This window comes from Echinops telfairi, unplaced genomic scaffold (genome assembly GCF_000313985.2).
Source record: "Echinops telfairi isolate 266 unplaced genomic scaffold, ASM31398v2 ScPeMD7_3533;HRSCAF=4204_0, whole genome shotgun sequence".
NCBI classification, from domain to species: Eukaryota; Metazoa; Chordata; class Mammalia; order Afrosoricida; family Tenrecidae; genus Echinops; species Echinops telfairi.
Genome location: NW_022107431.1, coordinates 24,605,485 through 24,625,529, shown reverse-complemented (window position 1 = coordinate 24,625,529; position 20,045 = coordinate 24,605,485). Strand labels below are relative to the sequence as shown.

The 20,045-nt window shown below is 42.6% G+C and overlaps 1 protein-coding gene across 1 annotated transcript in view; it reads left to right on the top strand.

Moving 5' to 3' along the window:
* Positions 1-20,045, top strand: part of UTRN (utrophin) — a 619,010-nt gene that overhangs the window by 389,212 nt on the left and 209,753 nt on the right. The window contains exon 51 of the mRNA XM_045294578.1: positions 18,854-19,026. Coding sequence (XP_045150513.1) covers positions 18,854-19,026 — 173 coding nt within the window. The remainder of the gene's footprint in view (positions 1-18,853; positions 19,027-20,045) is intronic.

Sequence of the window (20,045 nt, the reverse complement as noted above, 5' to 3'; positions counted from 1 at the left end):
TGTATTGATTAGAGTCGTGTGAGTCAAGGCATAACACCTGCACTTGCTTTTGTGCAAAAGTGTTCACTGTATACAAGGCTTAAAATTTAACTAAAGCACCCTCATATTCTGAATGGTGGGGGCTGCTGCTCTTGCTTCAGCTCTGACTCAGGGCGGCCCCAATATGTTACAACTCTATAGAATAGTGAGCTACTCTATAGACTTTCCTTGGCTCTGCTAGACAGATCATAATCCCACTCTTAGAGGTAACTATTGTTGGTACCTTTTTATATTTCTCTCTAGAAATACCAGCTGTATTTCATAACTAAGTGGAGACTTACTTAGCTATAACTATATAACCCTTTCTCCCTTTGTGCATAAACCTAAGTGAAGGGGTTTCATAAAGTCGTGGACAATGCCCATTATCTTTTCATTTACGTAATCCCTCCCCCCCCCATACATTTTTTGAAAGCTACCTGGTATATCCTGTATTCATACATATCTATTTGAAATAGTTCCTCATCAGCACACAAAAATCACCTCTTTTCTGCAGCTGTGCAGCATTCCATTTTGCAAATCTGTCATGATTTATTTACACAGTTACCTAGTGATGGACGCTTAAATTGTTTTCAGCTTTTGTGATGTCAAATTGGATTCATCAGGCATCCATGTCCGGTGTTCTGGGTACATGTTTGCAAATTAAACTCCTAGGGATAAGCTTGGAGTCAAAGGGGATGTGCATTTTCATGTTTGATGGATTTTGCTCAATTGCAGCCTCCACCCCAAAATTTGGCAGAGTTTTAAAAGTGAGTCCTGCTGTTTCTAATAATCTCCAGGAAATGTAATGGTTTAACATAATTCTATCAAACATGAATTCTTCACTCTGCAATCAGTCTATAGGTTTTATTAGGAGCTGCATAATTCATTGTTTGAGTTCATTGTCTACACTGCATCTCATTGGAAACTTTTGGGGAAGCCACACTCTTCGTGCAAAGCAAATAAATAAAAGAAGTGAGCTAAAAACACAATGTAAAAATAAAGACATGCAGGTTAAAAGAGGGATCGTTGACTGCGTTGGGGATCCATATTTGTGAATATAAGTGGTTCAAATGGTCGGTGTCTTGACTAGTATTTGGTGAGATTAACCAGCTGACACCTAGTTGGTTCTAGTTGCTGGTGACTGACTCCCTGTGTGTCAGAGTTGAGCTGTAGGGCATAGACAGGTGTTTTGGAAGTGAATCACCAGGGCTTTCTTCCGAGGCACTTTTGGGTGAACCTAACCAACCAACCGACCGACCGACCGACAGACAGACCGACCGACCAGTCAGGAGCTGAATGTGATAACTTTTGCACCACCCAACGACTTGGTGAGGTTATTGCAGGTGTATCATTATCAGGGGTTTAGGAGGGTTTAGGGTGTGTTTTTGTGGAGAATTCAAATGGGTGCTCAGTAGGCAAATAGTAGGCAGGTGTTTCTGATTTGGAGTAGAAACTCAGCTCTCAGTGAATTCGCCTCTGGTCATCAGGGCAACCCTGCTTCTCCGTAGTACATGAGAGCAGTAAGTACAGGTGAACTCAGCAGGCTATTCGGAACCTCCTCCAGGTTCACCCAATGTCCAGTTCCTTAGCTACAGATTCGGATGATAGGGACAGTGACGTCCTGGGGAGAGGTACAGAGGTTTGCTGTGAATGGGAACAGGCCCTTCAATGTGGGTTCACCTTGGCCTTTCCATTGTCCTGATTACAATTTGTATTTCAATTGAGACTCCATCGTTGTGGATCAGGTAGCTGAGGAAGTTGGAAAGCTCTTTAGTGAAACTTCGGGGACCCTTGCAGAGCCAGCTGTGCTGAGTAGGGTGTGCTGTCCCACAGGCCTGTTCTGCTCGTAGACATCTGGGATTCTTGGGGTCACTGGCTGCCTGAGCCAGTTTCATTCTTGGCTGATGCTGCATAGTTTTCTGGTTTTGTTTTTTTCAGGAAGGAGATGGTTTTGAAACATTAACTTGCCCTGACTTTATTTTTAGTCACTTAATAAAGTGCTTTCCCAATCATTATTTTGAAGGCTCCTAAGGGTCGACCCCCACACCTGGCTGGTAGATTCAGAAGCAGGTCAGCTGACATTTCTCTTTCTCCAGGCCCCGCCCCCCCTCCGCCTCCCATCCGCCCACTCCCCTTAAGAAGAAAAGACTCTTTGTGCCTTTAAAAAATGCCTGCTCTATTGAACCTTTTGGGGGTGTAGGTTATGGGAATACATTATGGAATTGAATCACCTTCTTATGAATTATCATGTTTATTGCTCCACTACCACCCGAACCCTGAGAAAATAGAAGACATGGCTAAAGAGTTCAACATTCCAGAATATTTCTTTGTGTGCACAGCAGATTGCCCGAGCTCCCTGGGATAAAAGCTGAGCCACCTCCCACTCCACCCCTTTCATCAGGGGTCTCAGGCCTCCATCTTCGGGTTGAACCCCCTGCCCTTTAGGCTGTATATTACTTTAAATAGCTCCCAGCTGACAGACGGGGCTGCAGCTGATGCTCCCTAGAAAGCTGGGAGGCATTGAGTAGCTGCCCCTTCATGGGAACGAGAGTGGCAGCAGACAATGAATTGCCGTCTCTGATCTTGATGGTTAGGATCTTGGAGCGATCTGTCTTGGGCTTATTAACCTAAGGTCCAAGGGGTTTTGAAAAGGAGAATGGTTTCCGTTTCTTGCACAGGCTTCATCCCCAAATCTTTCCTGGAGCCAGAACGGCTCTCCCAGCACGAATGTGTCTCCTCCTGCCTGAAGCTCCCTTTGAGCACAGCCCAGGATTCCCGATTTTATTTGTGGCCACCGACTGACCTCCCTTTGCTTTCCTGAGGCTCCCGGGTCCTCTTTTCCCTTCCTCCTCTCCCCTGTTCTTTTTGTGCGTTGTTTTGGCCAGTATAAGGGGACACCTTGTCAGACTTTGCATAGAAAGCATTCTTTATCTTCCTAATTTGCCAAAATGTGAACTTAGTGTTCAGTGGAAAGGGTGGTTTAAGATTCGCTACCAGAGGTAAGACATCAAATCCGGTTGTTTTTGCCTCTATTTGACCGAATCCTAAAGCATATCTTACTGCCTTGATGAATTCGTCACCTTTGAACAAATCATAGGAAAATTAGTGTTTCAGCTTAAACAGCTTTTTAAATTAGCCCAATATTTAGAACGTTTTTCTTGTTTGCCATAGCCATGTAAATATTTAGCCCCCTTCCTTTCAGCCATAAGATGGGGGGTTGATTAAGTATTTTAGGTTTTATTAATTCTGTGGTTGAGTGTCCCTCTGCTTCTCTGCAGTTCTACGATCACTTTCTCATGAAAATGAGAAATTTAGTTATTTAGCTAAGGGTTCCTGGGCAGCCACTGTCCGGATCAATCTGGTGCAGGCTTGGTAGGAGTGGATTTATTCTACTTCTGGAGGGTTAGGGCACAGTTTGTTTTACCCACGAGTTGAAGTTGGTAAAATGTCAACGACTTCAGGTTTCATCATTCAATTTATGAAGGTCTCACGGGGGATGTATCACTTTCACTGGAGGCCTCTGGTTTTTGTTTCAAGGATTACAAAAGAGAATGCATCAAAAAGTGCTTGGTCCCAAAAAGGAAAGGCTGTGGAACCAGGTGGCCATCACCAAGACAGTGTTTTGTGCACAGCGTGTCAACTGAGGAAGTATCCCTCTTTGTAGATACGAAGCCCAAACTCAGAATAAAATGTTACAACAGTAATTCATACTTAAGTTTACAAGTTTCACTTCGAATGCATCAGCCAGTTATCAAAGGGCATGCTAACTTTGAGTAGCGCTGAATTTAGCTAGTTACATTTATAGTTTCTTTGCATTTTTACATAAAAGATTAACCTATTTGTTGATTAATTAACCTATATTAACACTTTATAGATAGCATTATTTTCTAGTTGATTTCCAGTTAAAATATAGTTACCCTAGTAGTATCCCTGGGTGGTGTAAATGTTGAGCACTCAGCTTCTAACAGAAAGTTGGCAATTCACACTCACCCACAGGTACCTTGGAAGAAAGGCCTGGTGGTCTGCTTCAGAGATCTCCAGTATGAAAACACTATGGACACACACACACCACCTTCCAAACCAAAACTCCCTGTCCTTGAGTCGAGTCTGACCCATAGCAACCCAAACAGAAAAATGGCAACCCCAAAAAAGCAAAAAGCAAACAAAAAACTTACCACGAAGCACTGTTCTCTGACTTTTGGGGTTGTCATAAGTCAGAATGGACTTGTGACAACTGTTGTTTTAATTTATTACTTCGCTACCTTATTGCTAAAGAGCCTAGGGCCACAGTGGTCAGTCCCTCATCTGCTGGCCAAGAGGCTCAAACCACCCTGCAGGAGAAAGACCTGACTGCCTGATGCCAAAAATCACAAGCCCCAACCCCTGTAGGGCAGTTCCACTTTAATACACTGGCTTGCTCTTATCAGTCAAAAATGGACTTGACACCACGTAACAACAACAGAGACAACCCTGTGTAATAATATTAGGTGATAATTTAAAAATAAATTATTTTGAATAGCTCCACCGACCCTTTCTTCCTTCCTCCCCTCCTCCCCTCCTCCCCTCCTTCCCCTATCCTTTTCCATCTACAGAGATTATCATCCCAGCTAGGTTTGCCAGGACCCCCATTTTGGGATTCACAGCTGTAATTATGGGAACTGCTAATTGTACCTGCAGCTGGTGTCAGTTCTGATGGTGGGAATCTGGCATTTTCAGGGAAAGCTAGGGGAATTAGTTGTCTGTCCCCTTTGGACTTTCAGCCTAGGTTTCCATACCTGAACTCGCTCTTTCCCCCTCCTCCTCCCTGGTCATTTCCAATTCCATCCTGTAATAGGAAGGATCCTGCTTGCTCCTCATAGCCACGGGCCTTGTGATGTCAGAACTCTCATACCGAACATGCTTCTTAGCACCAGAATCCCTTATTTAAAAAAAAAAACATCACCAGCGACTTTAGAGCTAGACGGTGGCATTCTCTGTTGTTCCACCTAGTTTTCTGTTTACTTCGCCCGTCAGATGCATGCATGGGGTATTGCTTGTTTGCACACGTCTCTGATCATAGGGTAATTCAACACTATGGGTGGTAGTTGGAAGTTTGCCCAGCTGAGAAAGATTGTTCTCTCCCTCTCTTATTTATTTATTTTGTAGGTGGTGGTGGTTCTTTGTGTCTTGTATTTGTGTAAAAAGTTTATTTGCTGCTGCTGACAAGGCTCAGCATGGGCCCAGAGCCCACCCTCTCAGGTTGAATGTGGCCATTTGCTGATGTCAAATCTTTTGTTTCCTTTTTAATCTAAATGGTGCAGATTATTTTTACTGTTGCATTTCTGAATACCCATTCCATGCCCTCATTTGTTCTTGAAATCAATAGTGCCTGTGCATAAATCTGAATGAGCCACTTTGAGGTGGAACACATTTGGTTAGAAAGCCCATAAAGCCATTTTTGCCTCTGGGGATGTGTAGAGTTTTATGAATAAATAATGAAAATATTTTAAAAGCTTATTAAATCTTGTTTTCAGAAGGGCATATGGTAAAACACATGGCATTTGAACCTGATCTGAAAATATGTTGATGAAATGTAAGGGGTAAAACTAGTTTGCAATCCCCGCCCCCACCCCACCCCAAGTAATAACCATATTATGTACTGAAAGTGGATAGGTTTGGGAGTAGTTTTGTGGTTTATTTTTTCTGTTATTAATTGGAGTCTTACTACATATGACTGGCTACTAACAATTTCACGATGAAAGGAATTCAAATAGCCTTTCAGGGGATGAATATTCTAATTTCAGTGTCTCTTACCCCCTCCCCCACTCCTCCATGCCCTGATGCAAGAAATAAACTTCATCATATGAAGATTGAGCTTCCCCATTTTGTGGTAGTGTCACCTTAGAAGGCACTATAAACTTACGATACAATTCAGTAGAGCATTAGAAGAGTGGGTGAGGGGTGACAGAGAATGATATAAGATATCAAAATAATAATCTATAACTTATCAAGGGTTCACAAGGGAGGGAGGGCGAGAGAGGGAGGGGGAAAATGAGCTGATACCAGGGAAGTAGAAAGAAAATGCTTTGAAAATGATGATGGCAGTGTATGTACAAATGTTCTTGGCACAATGGATGAATGGATGGCTTGTGATGGGAGATGTAAGAGCCCCCAATAAAAGTTTTTAATTAAAAAAATTCAGTATAGAACTAAAAGAGGAATGCTTTATATGGTCCTACCAGAACTCCCCACCCCCACCCCCCAAAAAAACTCTCCTGTAAATCCCAGCCCCTCCCCAACACAAAGAGCACAGGAAACTTAACTCATGAAGAGGGCGTGTGGCCTGCCAAAAACACACTGTATAATGCATCTCTTGGGGTAAAAAATATCGTGCCCGTCATTCTAAACTCTTATTGATATACTAAACAGCTGTAATGCAAAAGGCAAAAATCACGCTTTTGCCTCAGACTGGCCTCCGTTCAAAAGGCACCCCTTTAGGAATGAGCGTTTTCAAACTCTGCAGTCCTTAGTTACTCTGACCACTTGTCAGAAGACACTGCTTTCCTGGATGCCTCAGTGCAACTGGTGCTTGTGACTCACATCTTTTGTAGTTTTACCAATCAAGTTTTGTGTTTGAAATACACCCCCCCGCCTAGCAGGAAACCATCCGAATGGCTTTCAGGGCACCAATAAGATCAAAGAGCTTTCCTTTGGGCGCCCTTTCCAGGACCCGCAGCCGAAACCGCTTTAGAAGACTCAGAGGAGCCACCAGCGTGTTGTCTGTTGTGATTTGCCTGGCGCTGGGCACGCCCTCTCTCCTCGATTCCTGGGTGGGCTCCCGCGAGCACTGCACGGGGACCCCGGGGCTCCCCGGGGCTAGAGACGCTGAAAGAGCCCCTGCGCTGGAGTGTGCTCCCTGGAGGCCACCAGGAAGTGGGAGTGAGACTCCCTTCCAACCTCGTGAGGGGTGGTGGCCAGGAGGATGCTGATTAAAACCAACACACAACTGCTGGGAAGAGAAGTGGATTGCCACACTGCTGTCAGATCAACCGGAGGAGCTGCCCAGAGCTGGCCGGGCTCCCCTGGCTGCGAGCCCCGAGGGGGTGACCAAGAGATCTGCTGCTAGAACTTTCGACAGACAGATGAAGCAACTTTTAAACAACTCGGTTCTGTTGTGCCTACAGCATCCCTGAGGCCAGGCTGACCTGGGGGACTGGACTGAAAGTAGCTTGGTGGTTACTATAGCAACCCGGGCTGCTGGTGTCTGGCAGGAGTGAGAAGGGGTGGCCCCTTGTCCCATGTTTTGGTGTTTCATCAGAAGAGAGTGCCCTGGTCGCTGTTCTCAGCTCCACATAAGCAATGCTCTTTGAAAACTGGCTCTTTCCCCAGGAGTTACTTCGAGTTTTTTTTTTTTCCTCCTTCGGTTTCTTTCTGAAACCAGTCGGAGTGGAGGAAGTTGGTAATACTTGGTTCATTTTTATTCCCCCTCCATCCCTCCTGCGACTTTCCAGGATCTAGCTCCTTTTTGTCCCTCCCCCGGTGTGTAATTGAGAACAAACTTTCAGCTGGAGGCCCGGGAGCGCGCAGTTGTGGCCTGCTGGTCATTAGGGAGGTGAGCCGGGGGGACAGCAGCCTTCCAGAGGGAGAGGAGACCATGCCAGCCGCGTGGAATGCAGCTCCCCGAAAGCACAGATGCAGGTCTCTTGGCCGTGAACCCCGAAGCCCATGAGAGGACCGAGACACGGTGGGGTGACTAAGATGCCCGGATGGACCCGGCCGCCAGGGCAAAGCTTGTGGGAAAGGATTGTGCCCAGGATTCGAAGGTATAGCCGGGACAGGTAACAGTCGGTGGAAGTGGAACGCTGTTTGTCTGAAGGAAGTTTGCCGGGAAGATGTAGGCTTCCCGGGATATCGGACGATGATTGGTCTGAACTTCAGCTTACGGGAATTGCTGACCAAATTTGAAAAGGTATGCAGAAAACCGACTTTTCGAATGTACCCTCTTCTTCACTTCTCTCTCTCTCTCTCTCTCTCCTTTTAATGATGCTTTTAGATGGCAGATGTGCTATTGACTCTAGTTATGTCATGATTGAAGCATTTGCTTCGTTGAAAAATCTTTAAAAAACCCAAAACAAAACTCTTTCAAGTGGAAGGCAGATCAACTAGCCATTCTTCTGTCCTGGAGCGCTCTCATGACACCTGTCGCCTGTTAGGCTTCCCCCTGCAGAAAGGAGATCCTTTGTGCCCAAGGCGGCTGGTAATTTAACTCAAACGTCAACGTGGGAAGGAAACAGAAGAAAACCGGGGCAGCCGCAAACACTGGCTTCTCCTGCTGGAGTCTGACGTCCCAGGCAGGGGCTGGCCGCCCGCCCCCATCGGGGCTGGACAGCCCCGTCCACCCTCTTTCTCAGCGTGAGCCCTGAGCCAGGGAAGGTGCCTGCCAGGGGCGTTGGCCAGCGGGTCTCAAACTTTCCTTTTCATCCGAGTGTGGCTGGTTTAAATGCTGGGTGCTTGTCTGCACAGGTGGGGAGCGAGGGGGTGGGTGAGGAGTGGGTTTTACTACTTGGATGAATTTTTCGTGGGGCTCCTTTTTCCATAGGAAGGGTATCTATAGCATGCTCTTGCCTGGAGTCTCACCCGCCAAATGCTACAGTCCAAATCTGCTTTCCACCTCCAATCTTTAGAGAGAAAAGAGGGGAGAGAGAGAGAGAGAGAGAGAGAGAGAGAGAGAGAGACCCCGACCGACCGAGACCCACCCCCTTAAGTCCTCTCTCCCCACGTGTGTGCCTCTCACCAGGCATTAAAGATGGATGCAGTGGCTTTCTCCGCCTTGAATACCCAATGGCTCATTACTAACATAAATACTGTAAGCAAGACTTTATGGCGTCATTAAGAGAATAATGGCCTTTTTCTTACAGATCACAAAAGACTAAGACCTTGCCTTCAGAAGAGTCTGAAAGCTTTTCCAAAACAGTTGGAGCCTTTGCTAACCTGATGATGGGAATGTTGTGTCGGAAAGTGTGTAGAAAAGAGAATTTCGTGTCCGTCCCCCCCCTTGGATCTTGTGTTCCCTCCTCTCTTCTGCCCTGTTACTCCCCAAGTGTTTTAGTAAGGATGGAGTGCGCCTGTAGCATGGGTGGACTCTGACCTCTTGCAATGAATACTTTAAGTCTCGACATTCCGGGGGCTAAAAGCTGGTTCCTCCTCAGCCTGGGCACCAGTTCCAAGGGGCCCGGGAGGAAAAGAATGGCCTCCTAATGGCAGCTGGGAACAGCAGGTGACAAACTTTATGGCCGTAAAGGATCCTGTTGGCTTGTTTTATATCCATTTGCCTTTTTCTTCTTTTTCTTTCTCAAAAAGGTGTAGGGCATGTTTTGCATGAATAATTCATTACCCAGCCCCCCTGAGAGGCATCAGTTGTGGACTTTTGTATGGTAATTGCTGCTATTAGTCTGAAGAGCCCAGTCAGGTGCCAGAGGCTGCTAAGTGACCTCAGCCAAGATGTTCTACCCATGGTGGTAGTCTGTTTTCCTTGTAACTCCCAGCGTCTTCTTTGGTACACGTTTTCCATCTTACTTGAGTGGTTGACTTGATAGTAAAAGAAGGCCTTGTGTTCCTTGATTTGGGATTTTGGGGGTGTACATGTGTGGGAGCAAATAAGGGCCAAATCCAGAGAAGACACCGGTCCCGTTTCACAGCCTGAAGCCCCCCAGGTAGGTTTAACTTCCTTTATAGAAATCGGTGTGAAAGTTCATCTCTTTGTCACCTTTCAGTTTTACAAAGTTGTCACAGCTGAATGTTTTTTTCCAACTCGGATTTTTTTTAAAAAAATTAAGTCCCTTGTGTAATTTTTATAAAAAACTGTCTCACATGCTTAGCCTGTGGGCACGGATTCATTACCAGATAATCTGGTACTGTGGAAAGGTATCGCTACCTCATACCTCTTAAATGAAACCACCGACCTGCCCTCTGACGAGCCCTGGTGGCACACCGGCTTAGGCATTGAGCTACTAACCACAAGGGCAGCAGTTTGAAGTGACCAGTTCCTCCCACGAGAGAAAGAGGAGGCTCTCTACTCCAATAAAGGGCTACAGTCCTGGAAACCCGCAGGGCCGGTTCTGTCCAGTCTGTGCAGGCATCCAGTCCCTGTAGGGTGGCTACGAGTTAGGATGGACTCCCTGGTGGCGAGCCCTTCCCCTCGGATGCTTTCAGTCCTCAGAAGAGACCTAGACTTCTCTCTGCAAAGCAAAATCCAGGTGATGCCTGCGTTAGTGGAATAACAGGCTTTCAATGTGCAGGGAGAATTCGCTTCAGGTTCTGTGATGCCTAATTGCTTTTTTCTCTTTATTTAGTGATCTGTTTCTAGAGCAGTGGTTCTCAACCTTCCTAATGCCGTGACCCTTTAATACAGCTCCTCATGTTGTGGTGACCCCCCCAACCATAAAATTATTTTCATTGCTACTTCATAACTGTAATTTTGCTACTGTTATGAATCAGGTGACCCCAATAGGGGCCACGACCTGAAGCACTGTTCACTAGAGACTACAAAGCTTAGTAATTTTACAGTGTTGAATCTTCATGCGAGCTGTTGTTTTTATTCACTCTGATTTACTATTATGATTATTATTATTCACTATATCTTTTTCAAATACAGCATGTGTGTAATTTCGCCATGTTGCCACTGTAGGCTCTCTGCAAAGTAGACTCCATCACTGGGATAGTGGGCCCAAATATTAATGTGTTGAAGGTCAACATCTGAGAAGGAAGCTCCGGTGATGGCTGGTCTGGAAAGTCGTGGGCTGGTCACATACTTGAATTTCCAAGGTGAAGGGAGAGCTTTGGCCTAAGTTAAAGGTTGCAGTTTGGGTACAGAAGTAAAAAGTATTTTCTGGTTTTGTTTTGTTTTGTTTTTGAGGAAATCATTTGGTTTTATAATTTTACTAGTATCCATTCATACAGGAGTGATATGTGTAATTCAGTCATCGCAATTCTGGATTGCGGGATTTTAGTTTCTCAACACAAGGTCCAATTGCAGTCATTCCTCATTTCTATTCTTATGTAGAAGCAATTCTGGGAGTCTCTGGTAATCTTGGATTTCTCTCTGATTCCAAAAGGTGATCATTTACCAAGGATCAGGAAACCCCAACTGGTGTGAAGTATGTGTACTTCAGAGTGCTGTCTAGAGAGGAGACTTGGGAGACTTATGGGGAAGGGGAGGGAGTGTCTGACCTCACTGCATGGGATGTCTGTCATCAGGCAGGTTCTTAGCACCCAGCCCAGGGATGTGTAGCAAGCAGCTGTGACCAGGTGCTCAGGACGCATGAGAGTTCATGCTCATAGTTGACTGGCAATACAAGGTTCATCTACTGCCATTTTCAATAAATTATATTTATATATGTATTTTGGTGAAAATAGACATAGCAAAACATACACCAACAATCTCCACTTGTACTCTTCAGGATCCACAGAAGGTTGGTTCATTGGATCACTTCTCCCCAATCCAACCTGTGATTTAATTTTATTACCACCCTGAATTTAGTTAAGGAGCCCTTAACTAAAGCTGTGGTTGTGTAGTGGATTATATGTTGGGCTACTGACCACAAAGTCAGCAGTTTGAACTTCTCTGCAGGAGAAAGATGAGGCTTTCTGCTCCCATAAAGATCTACAACCGATAGGGTTCCTGTGAGTCAGGATTGACCCCATGCAGTGAGTTTGGTTTGCGTTTGACTTACTGTAATTTTCTCCTTGAAAATACTTCATAAAGAAAGTATCGGATGACTTTAGTGTCAACCCCCATATGATCACAACCGGGCCATTTCTGATTGTGTATTGTCTGGGTCTGTTTATCTCATACAGAGGACGGAGTCCTGCACAATGGTAGCTCAGTGGCATTTTGAGTGACTTGCCTTTTACTTATGTATGTAGTTATTATTCTATAATTCCTTATGTCATTATATTACCAGATGATCAAGGATGACAGTAATTGTGTGAGGGGTGTGTGTCCGTGTGTGTGTTTGTGTGTGTGTGCATAGTGCCATTTTCTTGGTGAATCTTCTGGAAAGATTTTACTCATAGTGACAACATAAAGGGAAACCATTTAAGGTTAGATTTCCTTTACTTCCCTCAAACCCTCCCCCCTTAGGATGACTGAGGTTTTTAAAATTACAATTTTAAGTTGTGCTTTACCACTCAATCTACAATATCTAATTTTAAAACAAATGTGTCTTGGGAGAGAACACAGTTAACTTCCAATATCAATGTCTCCCTATTTAGTTGAGTGCTGGGGTGGAGAGAAATTGAGATAGACTCTCCCCCATGGAATCGCTTGATGTATACATTTTGTCCCAGATGAGATGATGCTAATTCCTATTGTCTACTGAAATTTGATTCCACAGTTGCTTGTAGGTTAAAATCTATTAGATTCGTTGCTGAGAGGGGGGGCACTTACAGAATAATTCATTAAAGAATTGAAATGAATAAATTGAATAACTAATCAAATAATTGCAGTTCCTCACTGTGCGTGACGCCTCACAAAATGCCTCAGAAGCACATGACATAAATGAAGACCCAGTGGACTCTGATGATGTCATTGAATTCTTCTGTCATTCCTTAAAGGAGCCCTGGTGGTCCTGCAAAGTCAGCAGTTCAAACCCACAGTACCTCCAGAGGAAAGAGAGAAGGCTGATGCTTCTGTAAAGATTTACAGCCTCAGAAGCCCTAGAAAGGGTCACTATGAGTAGCTATAAGTGATTTGCTGTCAGTGGCTTTGGCTTAGTTTGGCTTGGGTTTTATTGCTATTACTCAAGTAATATTCATTTGGCTGTTTCTTTTTTGAAAAAAAGATTTCTTACCTTCCAAACCTACAACTCGGGTAGAAATCCAACTGAACTCCTAGAATCAATTCTGAACTGTCTAGGAAATTTGGCCAAACTTTTGAAAAGACAGTGGATTTATTTTCCCCTAATGGTTAGCTTTGTTTATTTAACCTGCACCTGGGGGCACGGTCGGGAAAGCTGTGTCTAACGTTCTTCCCCATCAGCAAAGGAGTCAGAGAAAACATGGCTGTGGCCACGTGGGTTAGGTAAATATGTGCTACAAAGATAAACCACAATATATCAACAGCCCAAAGAAGGGGAATCAATACTTGTTGAAGTCTTCCTGGTGGTAGTCTCTGAGTTCTGCATCCGAATCTGAAGAAACATTTCTACTTATACCTAACATCATTAATAGATTATAGAACATAATAAAAAAGGAATGAAGTATATTCTAGTGATGGCACATACCAGCTCTATGGGTTATATCATTAAAGAAGCATCCGATTAAGACCAAACTTGGTATTTAAAAGCACCATTAAGAAAATAAGTAAGCAAGTAATCAAATAGATCAATTGATAAAAATTTCTCTTTGTGAAAAAAAAAATTTCCCTTTGGGAATTTTATTTTGAACTTGGTTCAAAAAACCCCAAAACACCTCCCTGCCATCCCGTCGTTACTTTATAGGACAGGGTAGAACTGCCCCTGTGCATGTCTGAGGCTATAGCTCTTTATGGGACAAAAAGACTTGGGGAGAAAGTATTACCGGATATACTCATATATAAGCCGAGTTTTTCAGCACATTTCTAATGCAGTTTTTGTGGTAAAATTAGGTGTCTCGACTGATATTTGGGTCAGCTTATGCTCAAGTATATATGGTACTTCCCCCCCAAAAGAGTAATGGTTTATCAGGACCATCTGCGAGATCTTGTTGTCATTTTTTGGAAAACTGTTCCAAATATTGGAATACTGATGGTGGTCTGGCTTATGCATCTGGCTGCTGACCACAAAATCAACAGTTTGAACCCACCAGAGGAACATGAGGCTTTCTGAACCCCCAAAGATGTACACCCTCCTCATACATTAACAGGAGCAGTTCCACTCAGTCTTAGAGGGCCGCTGAGTCAGAATTGCCCCCTGGCAGTGAGAGGATAAATAGCTGCACATTTTTCTATCAGTGATGTTTTCAGAGGGAGAGAAATGAATGTAGCCCTAGCTTTTAAAAACATTCTACTTTAAGTGTATATTGCTGGAAGGTACATTGTAGTGAAACCTTTAGCCCTGTTTTTAAAGGCCAGTTCAGCTGCTGGAATACCTTGCTATGTATGGCCTTACTCTGCATCCGGCTGGTTTCTGTTAACTACTGGGAAGATCATTGCTTTGTGCTTCTGGTTGGGATTCTATTTCAATAACTGGTGACAAGCTGCCATTTTGTGCCGTTTAATGTCCAGCAGGGCTTGTAGGGGATAGAGGTGAGCATTACTAGGGCCAGCTCTCCAAGCTGTATGGTAAATGAGCAAGAGTGCAGCCTTGTGCGTGGAACTCTAATGTATTCTAGCATTTGGTGCTTCACCAGGGTCCTAATCAAACAGCCTCTCATGCTGGCATCTTGATTTCGAAGCCAGGACATCATTTCACAATGACCTGTGAAGGAGGAGAATTCATTCACTGTCTTTAATTCTCAATTTCTAGTTGCAGGTGGGATGGACGTGAAGCGTAGCCTGGACTTTGCAGTCCAGACTTCTAAAGATCATAGGTTCACATATGAAATGTTTTTATTATTAAAAAATTTTTTTTCAATCCTTTTATTAGGGGCTCATACAACCACATATGAAATGTTTTTAAATGAAAGAGATTGAACAAAAATAATTACTATGTCTTGGCAGTTTTTTCAAAAGAATTGACTCGATGTCAACCAGTTTGTAAGTATCTGCATATTAGGCTATCAGTGATATTAGATATTAGTGTAAATATCTGCATATTAGGCTATCAGTGATATTAGGTATTAGTGTAAATATCTGAATATTAGGCTATCAGTGATGTTTTGAGACCCAGAGAGACAGACAGATAACTGAATGTAGCCCTATGTCCTCAGCCCTGTCTTTTTAAAACTTTCTACTTGAAGTGTGTATTGCTGGAAGGTGGTTCCAAGAGAATCCTTTTGAGAAAAATTCAGTGGATTCCCCCCTTCCCCATAGTACATTGGCTAATAATCAGTTAACCAAGATGTACTTATTCATACATTCATCTGTGCATTTAATCACCTAGCTGTGTCTATTTTCCATTAGACTCATTCATATAATGGGCTATGGAGGATACAGAAGTAATTCTAAGGTCATTTTTTTTGGTCTTCAGGATTTCCTGCTTTGCTTGGCAAAATAAGTACTGTGCTACATAAGCCCATCATCTGTAACGCGCTCCTTGTCCTTCATCACCTGCTGCTTGTGGATGTTCTTCCTAACTTTTGATGATGTTCAAACCTGATGGAATGAAATGTATATTCTGATGTACATGTATGATCAGTGGCAAAGCCCTTAAAACTTTTTAGAAATGCTTGTAATCATTGGCTCTCCAGGTGAGCAGCCCCGATGTGCCCATGGGTCATGAAAACTGGGTTGTGATCGCTTCGTCTGACATGAGACGAACCACATTGACTTCGTACGCATGGTATCCAAATTTTGTGATTTCATTGTGGAAGGCTTTTGGGATATGAAAACTCTTTCTGGGTCTTTGTAGATTTCAGGCTTTCTGTTTACCTTGGCTATAAAAGGATGCTTTGAGTTGAAGTTGCCTTGGGATGCCTTGTGATTTTAGGTGTGGTTCATGGTACTGATATTTGGGACTCTACACAGGAAATTTGAGGCCAAGTCCTTGAAACAAGTCATTTATATGTTGTGGAGCTTCTTGGGAAGAGGGCTATTTTATTTATATATCGCATAAGTTGTAAAACGTTGCAAATATCATCTGTTGACTTTTTAATACATCCCTTTGGATGGCCTACAATGAATTTCAGGATATAAAAATAAGACTATTTCTCCCCCAAAGAATGCCCTGTTTGTGAACTTGATACTAAAGATCCTTGCAGCCAAACATTTCTCTGTACCTTGAAGACTTCTTTTTGAATGATCCCATACTGAGATGACAGTGAGAGCCCTGTTTTCTGAGTAGAATGTCACCCAACGTGAGAACATTATGTCGATACCTGACTTCGATCTACTGTCCTGTTAATGTCCATTTGGTGCCGTCTGAGGGTGGAGCAGCTTCTGAAATGCAAACAGATTGAAGAATCTCAGAGTTGTTTGTTCAGTGAGAAAACCTAATTCTTTGATTATCCAGATTGTACTTTGCAGATAGGCCCAACTTGGCTGTATCAGTAGAGTCAGACGAATAGGCTTGTAAATTTGGAGCATACACTTTACAAGCACTGTTCATTAAGCTCTGCATGTATGTCTTCCTGTCTTTAAGACTTGGCCCTGTGAGTGCTGCCAGTCTCATCAGAACTAGAAAACAGGAACTCTGCACCTTAACCTCCTATGAGTGACACCTTTTTACAGGATGATTGGAGTTGTGAGATGCAAAATAGCCTTCCAATGGGTTCTTCTGATTAGTATGGGCCCATGGGTAATGGAAGAAAGATCACTTTAGGTCTCTAAATCTTGGTTTCAGAAGGAATGCAACAGCAGTGAATTTTTGATGAAGATGGATATTCTGAATATCTAAACAATTTGTATGATTATCCATTTAGAATTCAAGAAATGAAAGAAGAGGCAAACTTGACATGGATTAAAAATATATTTATCCAGGTCAGATAAACCCCTCAGGAACAGAAATGGGAGGAGTGATACCAGGAGGGTAGGGGGAAGGCTGGGGGAGGAGGGGAAGAAAAGGCAACCAATCACAATCATCCACCCATAATCCACCCCGCCCCCCCCCACGCCCTCATGGAGATGAACAACAGAAAGGTGGGTGAAGGGAGACAGTGGTCTGAGTCAGATATGAAAACAATAATAATTTATAATTTATTAAGGAGTCACGAGAGTGTGGAGGGAGGTTGTAAAAGAGCTGATAACAAGGGCTCAAATAGAAAGTAAATGTTCAGAAAATAATGATGGCAACATATGTACAAATATGTGTGATATGATTGATGTATGGAATGGTATAAGAACTATAAGAGCCCCCAATGATTTAAGAAATCATATTTAATGTTCTCTTACTAAAGATTCATTGTTAGAAATATAAATATATATGTGTGTGTATGTTTTTGTCTGCAACAAATCAATGTCCATTACCAATTTAAGCTTTGGAAGCTCATATTGTACTTTCATGACCTCTGATGTCTGTGTTTCTATTTGTAAATAAATTTAGAGGTAGTGTTTGTGGCTGGCATGCTTTCTGTTGCTTTCATTTCATTCAAAAAGCGATTATGAGCGTCAAATCAGTATAGGCCATTGGCTTGACAATCTCAATGTGTATCAGTAGTTTAAAATAACCTACACAATCTCCTTGTTTTCACTCGTTCAGTGTATGACATTTATCTTGTAAATATCATAAGAGTTTTTTAAATACACCAGAATGTGAAAAGAAGAAAAGTAAAATAATTAAAAGTTCCTTTATATAAAAATTGCATTGTTGTGTTTTTGTGTGTGCCCTTATAGATGAATACACAAGCCCATTTAAACAGGTGCTTTAAAAAGTTAACACCTTCCTCTTTAGTTTTGTATTCTCCTTTTGTAACGTTCATGTTACTTGATGCTGACATAGTATCATAATTTCTACTTTTTCACATTTAAAACAAGCAGTGTGGTCAGCGTAATTATGCAGAAATATTTCTAGGGGAGATAGCACCAACAGTCGTAAGGCTTTTGCTACAGATTGCTATAATGTATCCTCAAGATATCTGAACCACTTTTTAGTATTAATTTTTAATAATTCTCATTTATTCTTTGCCCAAATTTATTTTATAAAAAGACAGGATTTTTCTGTTACATGGGAGAAAATGAAGTGCTAGGATTCAACTAGCTAATACATGAAATTTAGATTATAACCCATCACAAGGTTGAAAATATAGGCCTTCCCTCGGGGATGAAATGTGGGTGAAGGGAGACAACGGACAATGTATGACGTGAAATAACAAAAATAATATATAACTGAGCAAGGATTCACAAGGGTTGGAGAGTGGGGGATGGAGGGGTTCAAGAGGAGCTGATACCAAGGGCTCAAGTAGAAAGAAAATGTTTTGAAAATATTCATGGCAACATATGTACGAGTGTGCTTAATACAATTGAATAATGGATTGTTATAAGATTTGTAAGAGCTCCTCAATGAAATGATTAATAAAAAAAGAAATTAGATGATAATGCATTCCATTTTTAAGAACTAGAAGATCTAAATTTTTTTTACAAAGAACTGGAAGATGAATATATAGAAGACTGTATTGTTGCTATTGTTGTTGTTATGTTTTGTTCATTCGATTCCAACTCATAGAGTTGCTTGTAGGACTTCTCAGGGAATCTTTTTTCTTTTAATCATTTTATTGGGGGTTGTAAAACTCTTATCACAATCCATACATCCAGTCATTGTGTCAAGCACATTTGTCTATTTGTTGCCTTCATCGTTCTCAAAACATTTGCTTTCTACTTTAGCCCTTCATATCAGCTCCTCATTTTCCCCTCCCTCCCCATTCCCCCTCCCTCATGAGCCTTTGATAATTTATGTTATTATTTTGTCATATCTGACACTGTCCGACATCTCCCTTCACCCACTTTTCTGTTGTCCATCCCCAGGTCTTTTCTCCCAGAGAACCACTTGTGGGTTTGAACCAATGGCCTTTTAGTTTCCACTGCATACCTGGGCTTCTTACTGAAAACGTAAGGACTATTGGTCTCAGTATAAAATAATTGTAGAAAGGCATAAGTGTGTTTTTGCCAGAAACAACTCATCTGTGGGATTTGAACCCATTAAGCGGTGTATTGAAATCCCAAGTAACACTGCTGACACTGATGTAACTAACACGTGCCTTGTCTCCTTGCTCTTTTAATGGTTAGGACATCCAGGCGGAAATTGATGCCCACAATGACATATTTAAAAGCGTTGATGGAAACCGGCAGAAGATGGTAAAAGCTTTGGGAAACTCTGAAGAAGCTACTATGCTTCAACACCGACTCGATGATATGAACCAAAGATGGAACGATTTAAAAGCAAAGTCTGCTAGCATCAGGTAAGACTAGTCAGTTTCCTAACACAAATAATGGGATGTGGGGTGGTGGTGGTCATAGGGGGATATCTGTGACTGTAGGGGAAAAATATCCCCAACAATTTTTAAAATGATAGTTTTAGTCTTGAGCCCCCCTATTGTAGTAGTTAAATATATGGTTGCTAACCAGAAGGTTGAAGGTTCAAACCCACCAGCTGGTCATTGAGAGAAGACTGTGGTTTTCTGCTCCTCTAAAGATCCTAGACTTGGAGACCATATGGAGAGTTCCCTGAGTTGAAATTTACTCAATGGCGGTCTCTCCATGTTATTCTAGCTGTTTGAGTACTCACAATCATAAACATTTTACACCTGATAATCATAATATTACCAGCATGTGTTAATTATTGAGCACATATCCTGTGAGGATCCTTCTGTATGCTACTGTATTTAATACTCAGACAATCTTGGTAGGATGGGAGGCAAAATCTTTCTCTTCTATGAGGAGAGGGGGGCTTACCAACCATAAGGAGCTTGGCAAGTTTGTGAGCTAATAAGAGCCAAGCTGAGATTTGAATTCCGGTCTTTTTGACCTCTGACAACAAACAAGTTTTGCTTTGTCATGCTGCTTTATGTCCAATTCGAAGATGTATGTAGAAATTAAATATCTATTATGGACACCAAGAAGGGAAAGGGCTGATTCCTGCATATTTGGAGAGGGTAAAGTACAAGAAGGAAGAGCTGATGCAAACATGGCCCAGAAGTGGCAAAATGAGTAGTGTTCTTGTGTCATGTTTATCAGGTGGTGGATGTAGTTCCATATTGCATACTGAGTTAGGGAAACAGAGTAAAAAGAAGAGCGTGTAACTGAGCAAAGGTCCAAAAGAGAACTGTTGGTAGGAAGATCTAGAACTTGTTCCTATGTCAGCGCCTTTTAATGTTCAGAAGCCTCCCACTACCATGACTTGAATTCGACCTTGCAAGGCTGGCTAGACCAGAGGATGTAAACTGGTACAGATAAGAACTGAAAATCCAGGGAATCCAGG